The 18,968-nt window shown below is 38.7% G+C and overlaps 1 protein-coding gene across 3 annotated transcripts in view; it reads right to left on the reverse strand.

The window, feature by feature from the left end:
- The window catches only part of PTDSS1 (phosphatidylserine synthase 1), a 41,396-nt gene that overhangs the window by 4,925 nt on the left and 17,503 nt on the right, over nucleotides 1-18,968 (reverse strand). Inside the window, exons 7-13 of one of the 3 annotated variants that reach the window (XR_012633100.1) lie at nucleotides 17,395-17,536; nucleotides 16,350-16,462; nucleotides 15,038-15,103; nucleotides 10,773-10,872; nucleotides 9,524-9,592; nucleotides 8,933-9,002; nucleotides 7,253-7,639 (exon numbers count right to left, since the gene is read on the reverse strand). Coding sequence is in view for 2 of the 3 variants with exons in the window: in XM_074898675.1 (XP_074754776.1) it covers nucleotides 7,527-7,639; nucleotides 8,933-9,002; nucleotides 9,524-9,592; nucleotides 10,773-10,872; nucleotides 15,038-15,103; nucleotides 16,350-16,462; nucleotides 17,395-17,536 (673 nt within the window). In the remaining variant the exon portion in view is untranslated. Of the gene's footprint in view, nucleotides 1-4,221; nucleotides 7,640-8,932; nucleotides 9,003-9,523; nucleotides 9,593-10,772; nucleotides 10,873-15,037; nucleotides 15,104-16,349; nucleotides 16,463-17,394; nucleotides 17,537-18,968 lie in introns of those variants that run through there. The other 2 variants (XM_074898676.1, XM_074898675.1) reach the window with 2 other exon arrangements.

The following is an 18,968-nucleotide window of genomic DNA, read 5'->3' on the forward strand; positions in this document are numbered from 1 at the left end:
AAACAGGCAGAAATAAGATTATTTTAAAAGTTTTATGCCTCATTTTGAGTCACCTACAGCTCTTATAGCACATACATGGAGGGGGGGAAACCCTAAATGTCTCAGCTACTTTAATAAAAGGTATTGGGTTTCTTCCAAATTATTTATTTGATTAATGGAAATATACGTCCTTTGGTGGCATTAAGTACTGAAGTCAGGCTACAACAAAACCAATACAGATTTCTACTAGTGGCCACCCTGCACAGAACAGGTTGAAAAGAGCAAGGACACTGCTTCCTCCTGCAAGGAATGCGAGCTGCAATTTCTTCTTTCAGCAGACCACACAGAAGTGATTTTTTTTTTTCCTAAGTCAATAGGAACATCTTGGTGTTAACAGATAGAAGTCATAGTAATTGGTACAAACCAGGTGCCCTGTTGAGGTTTATGACTAACAGGATTTTCCAAATCTTTAGAAAAAATGCTCAGTGGCTCTTAATGGAAAAATGGGAATTCTCTGCAGATAGTATGAAGTTCTGATTGCTTGCTGAAATATACTGAGCCACCCCAAACTCTGAGCCACATGAAGACACGAAGCATTAATAATCCGCACACAGTGGCTTCCTGTTCCCAAACAGGATGGCAGGGATGAGGGCCAGGCTCATCTGAGCAAGCAGATAACTCACAGCTGCATTGCTGCAGCCAGAAAACTGGACAAGTGTGCAGCACTGGAGACTGTGGCCTGCTCCAGATGAGTTCCTGGGAGCAAACACCAAACAACTTTTTCAAACAGCAGTCATCCTGTCCCACCCTGATGCCCTACACGAAGGGCAGTGGGAACAGGAGGAAAGCCAGAAGAACCCTGCCCAGAGCTTCATCCCAAAGATCCTCTGGAGTGAGCAGTGCTCCCTTCAAACAGGGAAGGTACTTAGAAACAAATTTGTAGTCTGTCTGTTTGGTAGAAACCAAAATAGAAGTCTTTTGCTCTTGCTCTCCAAAGTCTAGAGCTATCATTTAAGATTTTAATTAAAAGCCTCCTCAAAGCTAGTAATTTGATTTTATTTTGCTTTGGTTGTTCCACAGCAAGTTTGACAACACGGGCACTTTGCAGGCCTATGTGTACAGCACATGTAATTAAAGTCAACAGGAGTTATGAAGTCTTTAAAACCGAGCCAGGGTGGCTAAATCCAGTAGCCCAAAATTAGAAGTAACATTTGAAAATCAAAAAATCCAGGTCATGTTCTCTGTGTGTTTGTGTTATAGCATCACCTAGAGGCTGCAACTGAGATTAATGCCTGTTGTTCTGGACATTCTAGATGTACATACAGGCTAGGATGCTTCCAAATGTCCAGGCGCACAGCAGTCATTGTCACAGAGACTACACTCTCCCAGACCCTGGGTATTTTGATGAGATACTTCATCTGGTAGATTTATGTTTGTATGCACACACACAAGTATTTTTATGCATTTTTAAGGCAAGAACCACTGAAATACTGAACTGGAGGGCACAGCAGTTGTAGAACATACTTTGGATCATGGCCATAGGAATGCTACTGCTGTAAATTCCCCTACTCTAAAAAACATTAAATAAGCCATCCAGTTATTTCATGATCATCTGCAAACTGAGATCCACGAAAACTATGAAAATTAAACCCATGTGTATGCTTAGGATAGTCTGGCACTTACACTGTTGTTGATTATAGGAATTCAACGTTTACAATTTACATTCTTTCCCAGCCTTTTTTTCTGAATTGAAGTAAAAACTCACTTGGTCTTACCATAATGATATTTAGGCTGTTGAGGGCAGGACTGCTCCTTTGTGAGAGAAACAAAGTCCAAGCATGAGAAACCAATTCTTGTCTTTTACTGAGAGAAGATAGAAACACAAGAAGATATGGTCCCAATTAAAGACTAGGATGGAGCTGGAAACAAAATTTGATTCCCCAAAATTTCCAAAGTCCTTTGAGATAACTATGACTTGGACCCATCTTTAGAGTATGAGGGAACTTGATAAATTTTGCTGAGTAGCTGTCTAGAGTGAACAGAAAGGTGAAAAACACACTGCAGAAGACTTGTGCAGGATCTGCTCTTCATGCTGTTCTGCAGATGTACAGCAAACTGTACATTGCTAAAGGCAACAGCAGCTCTGTGATCCTCCAGAAAACAAAAAAAAAAAATACTTCTTCCAGACCCAAACTGGATTTCTAGAGTCAACCTGGTGGTTTATGCATAGAACTCTTACATACAGGCAGGGTATTGGCCTGATCGGTACCAAGAGAATGTGAGAAAGCCTGCTATCTATCTTCACACTTTCACTAGTCTTCACTAGTGTGAAGAACTCCTGGACCCAGATGTGCTGAGAAATGGGAAAGATGTATCACTAATTCCAGCAAGAACTGGGAGCAGGCAGAGCTTCAATATCAGCTGGCTTCAGAGGGGCTGGTACACATGAAACCAGCTCAGGGGGAGTGACCTGAGGCACACCAGCAGCCACAGGCACAGCACTGGCAGATGAGTGAGCAGGCATACAGGTAACAGACTGTGCATCTTGTTGGGCATAAGCTGGCAGTCTGGAGCATGCCAGCCCGGACTATGAAGAGCTTGTGGCTTTCTAGTCCCACTTTCTGTGAATAACAACCTATGTTCTCAGTTCCTGACCAGCCATGCAAAAAACAAAAGCAAAGTGAGTCGTGTGGTGTGTTTGTTTGTCCAAAACACATTACCATCCTATTGTGAAAATGCACCTTAATTTGTTGAAGTAGGACCAGTCCCTGCCAGGCTACAGAGAATAAAACTGAGTGGGGTGGCAATGGCAGAGCAGAGCAGACCTGAAGGGAGAGGGAGACAGAGTACTGCAGGAGGTATTTTGAGCATATGAGGCTTAAAATCAGTTCAGAGACCTCTGGTTAAACCCCAGTGCCCCATCCTGTAGTCCTTACAGTGCTCCAGCATGGCCAGATGGAGGAGCACTAGTGGGAAAACAGCGACACAGGAGAGTAGGGCCTAGGCCTACGGACATGTTAACAGGAGGTAACTGAACACGAACGCTCAGACATGGGATCAGGCACGGGCACCAACACCTGTTTCAATCAGTACCCTGCCAGCTTCCAGCTCTAGCTTCCAGTGTGTGCCAAATCAAAAGACCGTGCAAGTTGTGCCACAGGACAACTGACCAGAAATGAAGCTGTTTGGCTCACTTGACCCTGACACTGCTGATTACAGCTCCACTTGTCACAGCAGCTACCGAGACACAAAATAAGTGATTCGTCAAAAGTAGTGGAGGCCCATGCTTACAAAGGTGTACATTTTTCAAGTGTTGCTTCTTAAAGGAAGTTTCTTCCAATGCTTCAGGGTTTTTTAATGCTTTAATTGATCAGAATGAAGCATAAACAAAACCTTGTCCAATGCGGTAAACAGTGTCCTGTGAGAGAGGTGGCTCTTACAAATCATTTAATCAGGTATTCTCACCCTTCAGAAGACATTTACAAACTGAACACTTGCCTCAACTGTTCTTCCCAGAGGTTGAACAAGCTTAAGAACTGGCTATTCCAAATTTTACTATAACCTCAGAATTTATGGGCTCTCTACATATCAGTATTCAAAAAGGTAAGTCATGATGAAGAAAAACCCTTCTCAGCAAGGCAAAAAGTCCCAGTGTTCAATGCCTGTAGAAAGAAGGAACTGAGGAAAAAGGGAAAGCCATGCTTCCTTACGCACTAGTCATCAGGCTACTGCCAACAGCAGAGGAGCAATCAACAGCTCACAATAGGTTTTAGGTACAAAACCAATTGGAAACTGCTGTTGTGAAGCCATGGCAGCAGTAGAAGCCAAAGCAAAGTGATTCTGATACTCAATGACACGTTTATACTGGCAGAAGCTTATTTGCTGATAGCCTGCCTTGCAGTTCTTCTACAGGAAGTCTCATTTCTTCTTTGAAGGGCTGTCATGAGACCATCTTGCCATTCAGCTCTCCCATCCAATAGTAAAACAAGTCCAAAAAGAATAATTAAGACAAGACTTAACCTGTACACTAGAGAAACTTCAGAAGGCATAATATAACCATTCATATTATCAGATCTGCTGCTCTGAAATAATAAATTATAGCAAAACCTTAGTGTGCACTGTAGGCTGCTCAGGAACCACTGCATTTGTCAGCATGCAATTACATAGAATAAGATGTAACAGCCTCTAAAGGCAGTATGTAATCATTTCCTATGCCTTGCAGGTACAGACAAACACACATACTGGTGACATGGGTTGATTTAATGCGTTATTGCAAAATACAATACTTTGCAATCAATACAGAGCAACTCTATTCAAAACTATTAAATACATGGTAACATCTGTGTCCTCTTGTGGTAACAAAGTAAAAAATATTAAAGTTTTAACAGCTGGAACATCAAATTATGATCTTCACAGAAGAGTAACAAAAGCATTTGTTGAAATCACACTCCAAATACTTAATTAGATGCGGTGCATGATCTATGCAGCAGCTTTAATACTGGACTCCAGTACTCAAGACTAGCTCTCATTCACTGTATACCTGCATTTTAAAGCTTTCCATTTTTGTTTAATCCACTCCTTAAAGTTCTTGCCACTACCCTCTGCTTACACCATGCTGCCCCAAATTAGCCTCCCTTCAATGACTGACATCACTGATGGACAGCCTCTGGAGGGCCAATTCAGATCTCTCCATAGCAGCAGGGGAGATCACTAGAGGACAGAGAAAGGAAAGAACATCAGAAGCAGGAAAGTAGGAATGAGAGGCTGTGACAGAACAAGTAGTTAAAAATAGGACAGTGCATCCGTGACTGTTACAAAATACTGTTCAAGCAGCAGAATTCATACATGGATGCTTGTGCTAAACAGCTCTGCGATTTGTCATTGTAGGTGTTACACACATACAGAATTCAGCAATAGCGCAGGAAATGACAAAACTGAGATCACTAATTTTACAGCAGTGATCAAAAGCACCTTTCCAATGCCTGCCAGTGCAAAGCTCACATCCAAAATGATGGGGCTGAAAATACAGCTGTTAGTCAGTGGAGGACTTGTGAGACCACATGTGAATTCCAGCCAGAGCTGCTGACAGAGGACACAAAGTGCCATTTTCCAAGCAGCACTTGAATAGTTTACTTCAGTTTCCCCTCTCCGTAGCCATCCCTCTTTTAAAGTAGTAAAAAAGAAAAAAAAAAACCACAAAGAAACACCAAACAAAAAAACCCCAACCAAATACAAGAAATTAAGTAAAGACTTAATGAGAAATACTTTTAAAGGTGTTGTCAAACAACATTTCTTCAAGGCCAAGCTGTTGTAATAGAATACAGAAGTCATCTTCCAAAAAGATGACACTTCATAGTTGCCTTTCCAATATTTTTAGGGTGCACTTCAGCAGTGTGAGCACCAGGTCTGCATTTACAAAATGTGTGCTTGTCCCCACAGGCAAGTAGATATTGTACTTCAACGTCCGCTTACACATGTAAGCTGTGTATACATAGTTGGTGTGTATATACCTTGCAAGTACAAAACAGGCTCTCACCTTTGAAAACCACAGTACTTAAATATCTAAACCGTTAGACTTCAAATCTCTTGCTTTGGTATTGAACTGATAGAAAATTTACAGTGCCATTCTTCAGTCTTACACAAACTGAGCTATTAACCAAGAAAATAAAAAAGTAACAAGTCTCAGTATCCAAAAAAATCTACAAATACATTCATCAATATGTAGTACATTACGAATAAGGAGGCAATGTGGAATTGCTACAGTATCAACAAAACCTAAGTAGTCCTAGGAAAGCCTGAAAGTCTTCCTAACATTTTTTTTCTCATGTAACATTTAATGTCACTGTAGCAATGATGATATAGCAGCTTCTACTATGTTACTTCCCAAGTTGTACATTTTCTTCGATTGAAAGGGGGGTGGGAAATGAAGGGCCTCTGAGGAGTTCAGCAGCAACACTTAAGTGCATTGAAAACATTGATAATCTGTGGCACATAGGAATTAATGGCTTACACAGGATACTTTTTTCTATTTACAGTATCATACACTTGTATAAAGTCTCTGCTGCATTTTTTTTTTAGTACTTAGCCTGCGGCAAATCACAGTAATATTATTCAAAGGAAAAGGAAATCCTATTTTCTTATGAAGACTAAGTGACTAATGGGTATTACTTGCTTAAACTATCTACCCCTCTGAACCCCATAAATCCCAAAATCTAATTGGCACAAAAACATTTTGATAACTAAATACAGGAACTGATTGCTCTTGATTGTTTACCTCTTGACTTAATCATTACATTCACTGCTGGAGAATTATCCACTTTGCTAGATGTCAGAATTAATACATTTAAAAAAAGCCGAAACAAACAAAAACACACACAAAAAACCTGAAAGAAAGAATGACTTTGCTGTTAGGTATCTGACTACATGATAGCAAATACCAAAGCAGTGGGGTATGTCACAGTAATATCATGCTGCCTCTCAGACATCAGAGACTACAACAAGCCTTCATAAATAACTAGAAAGCAACTCCACTACAGAAAAAAAAACCCTGCCTTATCATCAGGCTTAGTAGGGCATCAGAGCCTTCAAAGCAGTTTCTGGTATCAGTCTGAAGACACTGGGATTTCTAGTTCCAGCTGAGGCAGAGGCAAATTAAGAGACGAGTGGAAAGAAACATTGTACATTATGTGACACAGTTGAAAGTGACATATTTCCACTTGAAGATGCAAAACACACTGCAGTAAAGGAGGAAAAACAATTAAATGACATCTGTCTGAGGGCAGGAGGCATGGCCCTCTACTTTGCAGCAGGTTTTTATGTAATTATTTTACAAACTTAGAAATCAAATGTGTAACAATTAGGCAGAAGGACAATGCAGAACAGAAAAAAAGAAACCAAACCAACAAAGGTGTTTGAAGATCAATTTCACATCCTTTACAAGAAACCTGGACCCATTTCTTCACTAGGAAAACCCTGTCACCAGGTCTAAAGGGCCTTTACATAAAAGCAAGCAGATGGATGTAAGTATGGAAATTTTAAATACTTACTAACTGTTGTATAGAAAAGTTTAGTTGTGAGACTGAGAAGGAAGGACCAAGTTGCTTTTAGTCAAAGAATTACATACTCTTCTAAAAAACAAAACCACAGTAAGACAAAACAAAAAAATCCAATCAACTATGGCAACTGATTATCAGTTTACTAACCTTTGTGTTTAAGTCCTCAACTAAGATATTAAAAATGCACTTGCAACACCTGAACACAAAACAGGACGTACCTGCTATGACAAAATTACTTTTCTTTCCAGCATAATCTTCATTAGTTTTTAATGCCACATGCTGAAGAAACTAGATTTAAATCAGTGAACGGCAAGTGTCAGCAGGCTATGATTTGCACTACACTGGTGCCTCCATCTTGATCGTCTTTTTCTTCAACACCTCTTTTTTTAACTTTTAAATTTAAAAATCAATCTTCCATTTGGAAATTCAGAGCCAGGTCTGATTTTCTTTGTCACTTCTGGTCATACTGTAGGGTATCTTCAGAGATCATTCTTATTTCTTGCCAATTCCATTTGTTAGTTTTGATTTGGAGTGCCGATTCCTCCTTCTAGATGAATGGCTTTCACTATTGACTGAATGTTTTGGTGGACTATTTTCAGCACCTGCTGAGAAATAAATATATATATTTGACATTGGCAAGCTCTTGTCTAAAAGACACTGAGGATTTCTAGAGCTACTGTGTTTACAGTACAGATTATTTCAGGCTAATACAAACTGGTTGATACTCATACTCCATCTAGTGGCCTTTTTTTTAAAAAAAAGCAATTCTTTAAAGACTTCTGCAAAATTCTTCCTCAAAAAAAAAATCAGAAGTTTGCTACAGCAGAATATAGTGGTGAAACATCCTCCATTTTAAATGCCACCAATAATTAAAACTCCACGTTTTTATTACTGGCAGGTACTACTACCAGAAATTAAGAACTATGAAGTGAGGTAACAGATTCTTGTTTCAGTCTTTCATATGACAGGCAATGTTTGACTCTGAGAAAGCAGAGGGAGACAATGGGGACTGAAACAAGAATTCAAGAGCAAAACATGAAAGAGGCTGAAGCTTGTAATCAGTGACGTAACAAAGTCAAAGAAAGATTTGCTTGGCCAGATTTATCCTGCACATATAAACAGGGAAAACATTGAGTGCCAGCAATTTTTCTCCAAAATATAAAAATCCACAAATTTATTAAACTGAGAATAAACTAGTAACATCATCCAGAAAAATAATGAAATATAAAGAAGGTCTGCTGTTGGTGCTTTTCAAGCATATGATAAATAAGAAATATTTTTAATGATACAAACACCTGGAACGTAAACTCTGAAAGAGGTAACCTCCAGGTGTGAATCTCGGTATTTGTTCAGTAAGCAAGACCACACTGAAGAGTTAACAAAGGTAATTTAACTGACCTCTAGTGTAGGGAAAAGAAGTCAAAGAAGGAGGCTGCCTTTGCTTAGCACAGAGAAAGCTGTTCATGACCATCAGCACTACATTGACTGGGGAAATGTCAGTAAGAACAAAAGCTCCAGGGCACATTCTTGACTGTTACTTAACAAGCAGGAATAAAAGCACAATTCACACTCATCTGTTTCAAATCAAACATGTCATGCTCAGAGAGAAAACCTGTCATAACAGTTACGCAATGCATTATGCCCTTAACCTACAAGAATAGTCTGGAATAGAGGCAGAAAAAAATCAGTTGCTTCATTAAAAAATAAACACATTTCCAAGAGTTAGAAGAAAAAAGACAGTAAAGCCAAATAGCTTTACAGATGATTTATCTGTATAGCTCCTGCAGGGATGTTTAAACAATTCCAGTTGTCTTCAAGGTAAGTTCCTCAAGTCCCACTTCCAAGTGCTGAGCCTTAATGCTACCACTTCAAGAATATATGTGCAAAAGTGTCAGTACCTCTACTGAATTTAGAATGAAGCCAAGAAGCATCTGGACTGTATGGGCTGTCTTCACTTTCTGATAAGGTCTGCAAAAACAAGAAGGACACACGTCATTGGGATGCTGGTTCTTGTGATCAGCACTTCTGTTTGCAATTGGACTTGTAAACTGTGGCAGAAATCCTCATAAAACATTCAGCCAGTACTTAGGACTCTTCCCTTCTTAGTTAGAAGGCACAACATAGATGATACAATAAGAACTCACCCTTTGACACGTGATTTGTTGTGTAACCAAGTATTCTTAATATTCCCCTAGCATTCCACCTGTACAATGGGAACATTTGCTAACCATTCATCCCTGAATGCTTTGCTAAAATTACAGCTTCATTTTGAGTAACTAAGAGGACAGCATTCTTTAGAAACCACAGTGTAATTTGGGATCTGTCCAAGGCCCACTGAATTCAGAGTTCTTTCTATTGACTTCAGTTAAGACTCCAGACCATCCCCCCTCATCACCATTTATACTAGCTCTGGTAAAGAATTCTAATATCTAGAAGCACTGCAGTTTTAACTCTGGTATAAAACAAAACCAGGTTTCCTAATAAAGTACCTTTTCTCGGTGGCCGTAGCATTCTGCATACCAAACCATAACATACAAGCACAGGAAAGTTGTAAAGGCCTAAACGAAAGGAGAAGAAAAAGAAAAAAATTCATAAATTTTTTTTCCAAATTCCTTGCTAGTTCAAGATCTCAGAGGCTCTGGAGATTGCACATTCAGGGACTTTCATGCTCTGTTTCTCTCTGCATCTTTTGTCAGGATGAGTGAGACTCATGCTTCAACTTCAAGGTACACATACGTTCTGCCACCATGGGGCATGCAGACCAATTCTCGATGGGAGCATGAGAATACATACAGATCACCCATATACATGCAGGACACACTGTATCATTTTTGTCCTCATCCTGTACAGTCATCATACAAAGGCAGTTGGTAGGCACTTGTAGGTATATTATCAGGAACAACCAGCCCGGGAAAAAAAAAAAATAAAAAATTTCTCCTTCTCCCTGCCCCATGCTTCAGGCTGGGTTACGTGTTTGGTTTTGTGGTGCTCTGATCCAGGAAGCAATTCAATACTTTTCTCCTCTGAAGTTTCAGGAATAAAATCGTCATGCTAAATAAGAGAATAAATTCTGACTCCCTATCACCTGTTCAAATTGTTTTCCCAGTTAGAAGAGCAAAGTATTTATCTGTCAGCCTGTTATAAATGCCTTATTTTTCACTGACCATTAAAAATGTGTTTGGCATCAGAGTTACAAGTCTGGCAAGAAAAACATCCATTTACTGTGAGAAAATGGGCATTTCATGGTGCATTTGCAGTAATCACACTGAAAGTTGCAGGCTGAGTGAGAAGAGCTTTGCCTGATAAAGCAGGGTTGTCCATGTAGTTGTAAGACTTCAATGTGAAACAACATGCATTACTTATTAATGCTATTCATTAACTCCTATTCCTTTTAGTGGGCACTATAGCAAGCACCACTGCAGTTGGTGTCCCATTTGAACTAACATTTTCTCCCATAGCAATAGCATGCTCTATAACTAGCGTTTGTTTTATTGTTAAGCACTTGGTAAAGTGGCTATATTCTGCTATGTCAAGGAATAAGAAAAAAAGTTACTCTAGTCCCTTCAAAATGTGTCCTAAACAACCTAGCATTTGCTTTTTCTAGGACGCGCACAAAGCTCTTTACCAGCATTCCCTCACAACGATCCCTGGCTGCCAATGTTCCAGAGAGGAAGCTATTTAGATGCTCTCAATGCTTTTGCCATGCTTTATGTCTCACATGAGAAATCTTTCACTTACCACACATAGAAGCCAAAACACAACATACAGTATTTGTGTTTTGGAAAAAAGATCCTGTCCAAACTTTATGCACACAATAGCTTCAAGGAAAGCAATAACCCTGTGGGTAAATGAAAGGGGGGGAAAGTGGTTACAAACACTAAGAATTTAACTCCCATGTTCACAACACAGACCCCAGACTGTCAGCTCTAAACAAGCCCTACTCTAGTGAGCACACACGTCCAACACCACCATTAACTGAAATTCTTTGGAAAAATTTATTTTTCTTCCTAAACTTTTCTTTGGCATAAACAGCATACAAAAAGTGATTGACCAGCAGTTCACAATTCTATGAGCCTCTCTTTGCCCAGGGAACAAGCAGGAGTGTGTGCCAATAGCAGATAATTTCTTTTTATACCCACCACTGTGCTTCTGCCCTCATCAGATATAATTTCTTTTCCATGCTGAACAACCAACAGACTCCCTGTTGGGTGAACTAGAACTGAGCTTTGGGTATTTCTCTACTGGATGTAAATTTACTACAATTCTAAATAGGCTCCTTTTCTTTCTTCAGATGCATTTCAATGAGAGAATTAACATGAAACAGAATTTCAAATTCTCTGAGAATCCAAGCATTTGCTCAGGTTTATGTGTAAACTCAGGTCCACATTACAGTATCAGAGGATTTTAGGAGAAATGCAAGCGGAAAAATTACAGTATTTACTTTCCTCTCCGGCATTCTAAGAATCAAAACAAGTATCTCCAGCTCTCTCCCAGTTACCAAATGTTTACACCTTTTCAGGCTCAAAGCTACGGAGGCTTGTCCACCACTTGGTGTGAAACAAGAGGTTATGAATCCAAAGCTTCCATCAGCTGCTACAGAAATATATTTAGTTTGTATTGGTCCTGGACACAAAATTACATAGTTTTAATGCATACAAGTGTAGAAATGTTACTGATGCAACAAAAGCATAGAAAATTGGCTCTTCTCAAGCTGAAATGAATAATGAAGACGACTATTAAGCACGTGCATGAAAACTCCTCAGAGTGCAGGCACACTTAACACCAGGTCAAGTGTTCGGGTCTTCCAGGCTTGACACTGCAGGACACATTCCCTACCAGCACTCCCCACAGCCAGGGAGCTGCCAAAATCAGCTCTGCTGCCTGGCAGACAGGACCCAGCCCCCCCATGAAAGAGGGAGGATAGATGTGTGTGTGACTTAACCACTGGTATTGCAGAGATGGTCCTGGTCCAAATAATAAATTAAGGCTTTCTCTGTACCATCTAATGAGATTTGCAGCATGACCAGCAGGGCCAAAAATGTGGAATTAATACCTAATTGACCAATACTGCAAATTCATGAGGTGCATGTTAGTAAAAACTTGAGATCAGTGTTAACTCTGTTGGGTCACCAATTACTTTTCTTTCTTGGTTTTATATTATTCTTACTGATCCAGATGAAAAATTTAAAAATAATTAAACTGAACTACAGCAGTGGGAACAGAAAGATGACCATCAGGAAACAAACATACAAGGGTATGATATACTCAAAGGTAAAACAAAACAATAGGCTATTTTCAAGGACTCAAAAAAGCGATACAGCTGTTTGTGCAGCATTTATACATTCTTTCCAATATTTTTGTCAAGGATACTCAGGTTAAGTGCATTGTACAACAGGACAGCTATTACAGTTAAAGAAGTGGTAAATCAAAAGACAGAAGAATGCTAACAGAGAAAGGTGTTAGTGTCCTACTGAAAGGTGATGAGAATACTCCATAGAACTAAAGACACGTTTTTATTCAATCAAAATGGTCTTGTTACATCCTACCAGACACTCCTTTTTGAAATACTTCATCTTAATGAAAAATTATGTAATTTTCAACAGAGCTGTTGCACTGGCCTTGTTCATGCCTTACATCACTTACTGTCCATCCATTGAGAGTGATGCTACAGTACACATCCCGTCACAAAGAACACAGTTTCATACTAAAGCAAGGCACTCATTTTAATTATTCCCATGGTTAGGCTGTTACAAATTCAATTAGTGCCTTTAAAAGTGTGTTTTGATCACCACAGATATATACTGTATATACTTGTTTTTAATTGCTTCAGAAATTATATTCTGGACAGTAAATTACCAGAACAGTGCTGCTTTTCCAACAACAGGAACTCCTAGTTTTGCTCTGTTTTTTCTAGCAGAATACAGAAGTAAGCAGTATCAAGAATACTTACACATCTCCCACAATTGTGGGGATTAACTAGATCAGACTGTAGATGAATATTCTGTTGCAGTTATTGTTATGCGATAGTAAAGAAATATTTGGGCAATTATTTATTGACATATGACATTAATGTGCTCAGTGAGAGCTCTGAACCAAGGATAACGGTTTCTGTAATCCTTCACAATTTTTCAGAGTCAGAAGGCAAACATTCAGCATCATATTTCCCTTCATATTGCCAAAGAATATGTTTACTTTCTTTCTCTTGGATGAAACAGAAATTCATCTTCCTTTATTCATAACGCAGAACCTGAAAATTCTTCCCCCAAAATTAGAGAATTATTGAGTCTATAAGACTCTAAATTTACCATCTATAGTGGAGAACATTTCCTTTTTCATGTAAACATCTCAATTCCTAATCATTTAAATACAGATTTCAGTAACATGTCTGTATTCAAATGCATAGCTCCAAAATATTAATACTCTTGCCCTGTAACTATTAAAATGTTTATGCACAAACAGCACAAGGTTATTTGATTCTAACTGTAAATTAAGTAGTCATATTAATGGTGTAATTAGTTATCTTCAGTACTAAAGCACCATCCATACCAGTGACAAAGACAGGTTACTCTGCCATGATCATTAAAAAAACACATTCCCTGTTACAGGCTCCCTTTAGGAATCCTAATGCATGTTTCAAGGAGGGGGATCCTCCCTAAGTAAGGAAGTTCAGGCTTATAGAAAATATTATTAACTCCTACTCAGCACCAGTTAAACTATACAAGAACAGAGTTACTAACTTTTGCATGCCCATTGGATGTTGAAGACAGTAATAGATTTATCCGTGAAGGTGCTAAGACAGTTGAAGAGATGAATATTTAAGCCCAGCCAAACTCAAGGAGACATGTGTCACGTTCTCCAGGGTACATTTAAAACAAGAGTAGAAATCCCTTCAATTACATTGCAGCATGCTCTGCTCTCATCTCAAATGCTGAGAAAGGGGCATTCTTTATGGTGGTGCAGTGCACCTAGAAACATGTCTTCCAGCCCAGCACTGTTCCTAAAACTCTGCAACATCCCTAAGACTAACAGTAGAGGTAAGATAAATTTGTCAAAGCACTGCCTCTAAATTAGATTTGAGTATTTTATGGCTCACTGAAATGCTATTCCAATTTAAAACAGTAATAGATTCTTCTATTAAACTCAAAAATGGTTCAGGCAATTCTGGAAATAAGACATACGCTAATCTTGACAAAGAGAATGAAATAGCTGTTTTAATTTAAAATCTTTGGCATCAGAAATTAGATTCTTGAACAGTTCCTTAAAATACTTTTTTTTCCTTTAAGACATGACTTAGGATCTTTTCTATTTTCCCATTAATAATCTTCCAAGTCATAAATCAAAAGGGACACTATTCCGGTGCTTGCTTATAAGAAGCTTTTACAATGCTACAACAGTATATGCTTCAGATTTCCAAAGCAGTATATTTTAGTCAAGCCATGCAGAAGAGTTCTCACCGGAAGCAATCATGCAAACTCTTCATTTAAAGGTCTCCTCCAAGAGACACATTGAAAGAGATTGTAGCCAAGGTAACCATTGTTCATAGTATTATTCCTTTCCCTCTTTGAGAACAGAATAGTTGATTACCATGGTTTGTTTCAGTGTCTTCTGTTGTGATTCTGCTAAGAGACGCAATGCCCACCTTGATGGCCAGGTAAACACTGCTCCGATGACAGGCAAGTAGTAGAGGCAAAAGCTTTATCTTTCTCACCTGACTGACAACATGGGCAGCAAGGCCAATGCTAATTTGAAGGAGCCTAGATTTATCCAGCAGTTTCTAGTTCTTCCTTCTGTTCTTCTCTTTCTCATTCCATCATTTCCCATGTTCTACCTCCAAATCCAAAATTTTCCTTTCCTCTGAACTTGCAAAAAACAGAAAATCTCTCCATATTGTTCTTTATACTAAAAAGAACAGAAGACAAGGACTGGCTTCAAGCCAAGCCTATTCCCAGGCTGGGAACTTAACGCTTGTCCAAGAGCTTCAAGAATGCAGCAAGAACACTTACCCAAACACCCAGCACTGAGTTCCCACCCTTTTGCACTGTGTATCTGTGAGGTACGCATAGTATTGCCTGAGAAGGGAAACAAGAAAATTCTTCCATGAAGTTGAAAGTTCCCACAGTATTTACATTTAGAAAACAAGTTTATGTTACAAATGTATCTATACAGAAAATGAAGTGCTGATGGTTAAAATCATACACAATCATGCTGGATGTCTACCAGACGGTTTCAATTCTAGTAGGACAGATGATCGGATAGATCGAATAGATTGAAACAACACAGAAAACAATCCTGAGAGCAAAGACTGGGAAAGTACTCAAACTAGCAGGCTAACAAAGCTACATGTTTGTCTCCTGCCTCTCCACCGAATCTCCAATTCTTTTAGGAAAAGTGCAACAGCTTAAAGAATTAAGATAAACCCCCTTTTTCCACAGTTTTTCTTTAATTTACTAACAATTACATTTTCTTGAGAGATGTGGGTTTGAATCTTGAAAGAAACTGAACATGGCTATTCCATACCCTGGGTGAGGTCTCTAACCACTGGCATGTTTTCCTCTTGAGAACAGAGTAGAATTTCTCACTACTGGAGACCATTCTGCTCTGTTCTTTATGTTCCTAAATTTTAAGCGTTTAGAGAGGGAAATTCTGAAGAAGTGGAACCAAAGTTCCTTTTCTCAATTTCTGATTTCCACTGATAGATGGGGAAGACAAGTGTTATTAATCCAACAATCCTTGTACTGTTTAAGAACAAAGACTTCTACAGGTTGGCAAGTGTCATACTTGAGCTCATTGATGTAGGAGCTTATAAGATGATCAAGGTGATTTAACTAACAGTGTGAAATCACTGCACATAACTTGAGACACTAACAGCACGTTAATGTTTCTATACAATTGGTAACAGAACATATATACTGTTCTGTTACTCAGAATATAGTATTTTTTTTTAACATAACATTTGCTGTAGAGAAACAGAGTAAGGAACTCAAAAAACAACAGCTCTATTTTTCCTCATCTACACTCGTGAGCACCTGACTCATCAACTTGGATACTTTCACATGCATCTAACTCACAAAACATGGAGATGCTATACAAACAGAAGATGGAACAGACTGGTTCTGCATCCCTACGGAAACACAGATATTTATACACATTTTACCTTATTGGTTTGTCAGAAAATACACTTTATTGAAAAGTGATGATTGTTTTGCTTTTCATGGTGGCAAAAGCAAAAATTTCTTGAAATGTGCTTACTTATTCACAAGCTATGCGCAGTTCTTAGGTGTCTAAGTCAAGCTACTTTAAAGTGTACAAAATTACCTTACAGTTGGTGCTGTAATGATTCCTATGAAGAGAATTCTCCCCCAGCTTAAAGGGTGGCTTGCTTGGAACACAAAGATATGTTTCAAAAAGAATGTGTTCAACTCAGTCAGCTAGGAAAAAAATAAAGTTAGTTGATAGTGTTCAACTTAACATAACTCTTAATGAGTTACTACAGAAAACGTGCAAAGACTAATATGAAAACTGAAACAGGGAAGGAAAGCTATTTATGCTTTCCTAGAGCCCTGGTGTTTAGATTGAGGATTTAAAGAGTCTAAGGTTCCTGCTCCAGAACAAGCAAGGAATATACTAGTAAAATAAAGAATTCTCCCCTACAACACCTCTATGAAGATATTTGCTCTCTTTTCCAGAAACCCATTAAGGGACCAGACAATAATTCACACTGCAGAGGTCTTCTGATAACTTTCATATCCTAAATCAGGTATGAATGACTGAGGCAAATTTGGTAGAGGAGTAGAAGAGAACATATAAAAAAAAAAAAAAAATCAACTTTCAGTTCTCATTTTAAAAACTAAATTCAACAACTTTTTTTTTTTTAAAAAAAAAAAAAAAGGTTTTAGTGAGGTCTGCTAGCATTCTAGCGCTTGCATAATGAAGCGCCAAAACAGCTGGGACATACCGTGGAGTCTTGCTAGATCCAGGCCAGAATTCTGAGTATCACTGATCCATCCAACAGTCAATGGGGAAGAAAAAAAATCCCAAACAAAACCAAACCAAAAAAACCCCACCCAACCCAAAACCCCACTGTCTAGCAGTTTTTAAAACTGTATCAATTGCAAAGAATAATCTGATGGTCAGTACAGCAATCTGTAACATTTGGGTTTTTTCTGCAGATTCTGTAATTACACTCCTGAACTATCATGTAACTCCCTGAACAATGCCATGTCCAATTCTGTATTATCAATTCATTTAACTGTGTATTCCAATGATGGACATACACTGCATTAGAGTATCTTCTAGCTGAACACAGCCAATAAGTAACTGAGCTGATGGCAGCTTTGATTTCACAGAATTTATTTCTTACCTGCCAAATTATCATGAAAAGGTAGATTCCAGCCACTCTTTGAAATGAAGACTTAGGGTCAAACCAGCGGACATAGGTCCAGCTGGCTGGGGTAAACTGTAATACAGCTCTTTTGATTTTCCCTGTGGTCGTGTGAATGTCCCTAGAAAAAGAGAATGGCTGGAATAAATACAAGGAACATGCAAGTTAAAAAAAAAAAGCAATAGCCACGTTACTGATATTTCAGAACAATCACACTTTTTTGCTGGACAGCAGAAATCTTCAGGCACAACTGTGTACCAGACAAGGGTGAATTAAGAAATATAATCTATTAAGCATTTCAGTCAGGGTACATTCTGCTATGAAAGCCCACTCTCCTCTATCCTCAGTCAGTACCTAACTACAAAACATATCTATCATTCTCTCCACAAAGGAAAGAAACAAGGATTGTGATTCTACAACCCCCTTGGAAAAATCTAGAGGGTATTTCTTCCCAGGCTATGCTGCCACTGCTCTTTTCCCAAAGACTTGTTCTATAGCTCACTGACATCAATCCTTCAGGAATCTGTCAGATTCATTATTCATTAATTGTATATGGGGCTGGCTCCACAGGTTTGAAAATACTGTACTACCAGCCCACACAACCCCTGCTGTTCTGATATTAGATGCACATGAATCTTCTAGAGAGATGTGATAGCACTGTTAAAAGCCAGAGGCTTTTGAATTCCTTTTTGAAAGGGGATGTGAATGGAGGTTCATCTGACAGATGTGTTACTGGTTCTTGCTTTTGATAACATTAATTCAGATGAGCTACAGCATCCAAAGGACAGGGAACTAAGAAAAACTCAAGAGTTTTCTTTTCTGAAGGAAGACTAGCAGGGCTAGAAGTCAGTTTTCACTCTCTTATTTCCCTAGCCCTTCTGGACAAGAAAAAGGAGATTCAGATTTGACATTTCTGATACCTGTAGATTTTTAGGCTAGTGGGATCTTAGGTTAGGTTAGATATTTAAGATCTGTGTTTATTCAATGAAAAAAGAAAACAAAAAGGGCATAAGCAAAAGCTTCTCATTCTATGCAGCTCCTCTTCATATTAAAGATCCAACAATATCTACTCATGCATTAAAAAGAACATGAGGAAAAATTATTCCACAAGGCAAGTAAAGACTAGTCCCGCCATAGATATTCTGCTGTTTTAACTTTCAGTGAACTCTCTAAAATCAGAGGGACCATCAAATGCTTATTATTCCTCCTGAATTGAAATGTAGGAAAATTGAATTGAGACTGAAGGCTGGATGGTTCTCAGAGCAAGAGGAAAGAAAGCAATGAAGAAGTTTATGTAGGGTATAAATTTGGAAGTCAAGATTCAGGCTTGTTTTCCATCTCTCAAGGCAATATCCTTTGTCAATTAATTATATTTGATCCTGTTTCATCTATACCATTGGTAACATGCAGATAATCATGCTTGCCAGCAACTGGCAGGGAAGAAGGCAGGAAAGGGGCAAAAACCAATGGAAGAAACCATACCTGGACAGCTAGGAACTGATACTTACTAGGCCACAAGCTGCTGCCCTTTTACACAACCAGCGGGTTTTAAA

Source organism: Athene noctua, chromosome 2 (genome assembly GCF_965140245.1).
Source record: "Athene noctua chromosome 2, bAthNoc1.hap1.1, whole genome shotgun sequence".
NCBI classification, from domain to species: Eukaryota; Metazoa; Chordata; class Aves; order Strigiformes; family Strigidae; genus Athene; species Athene noctua.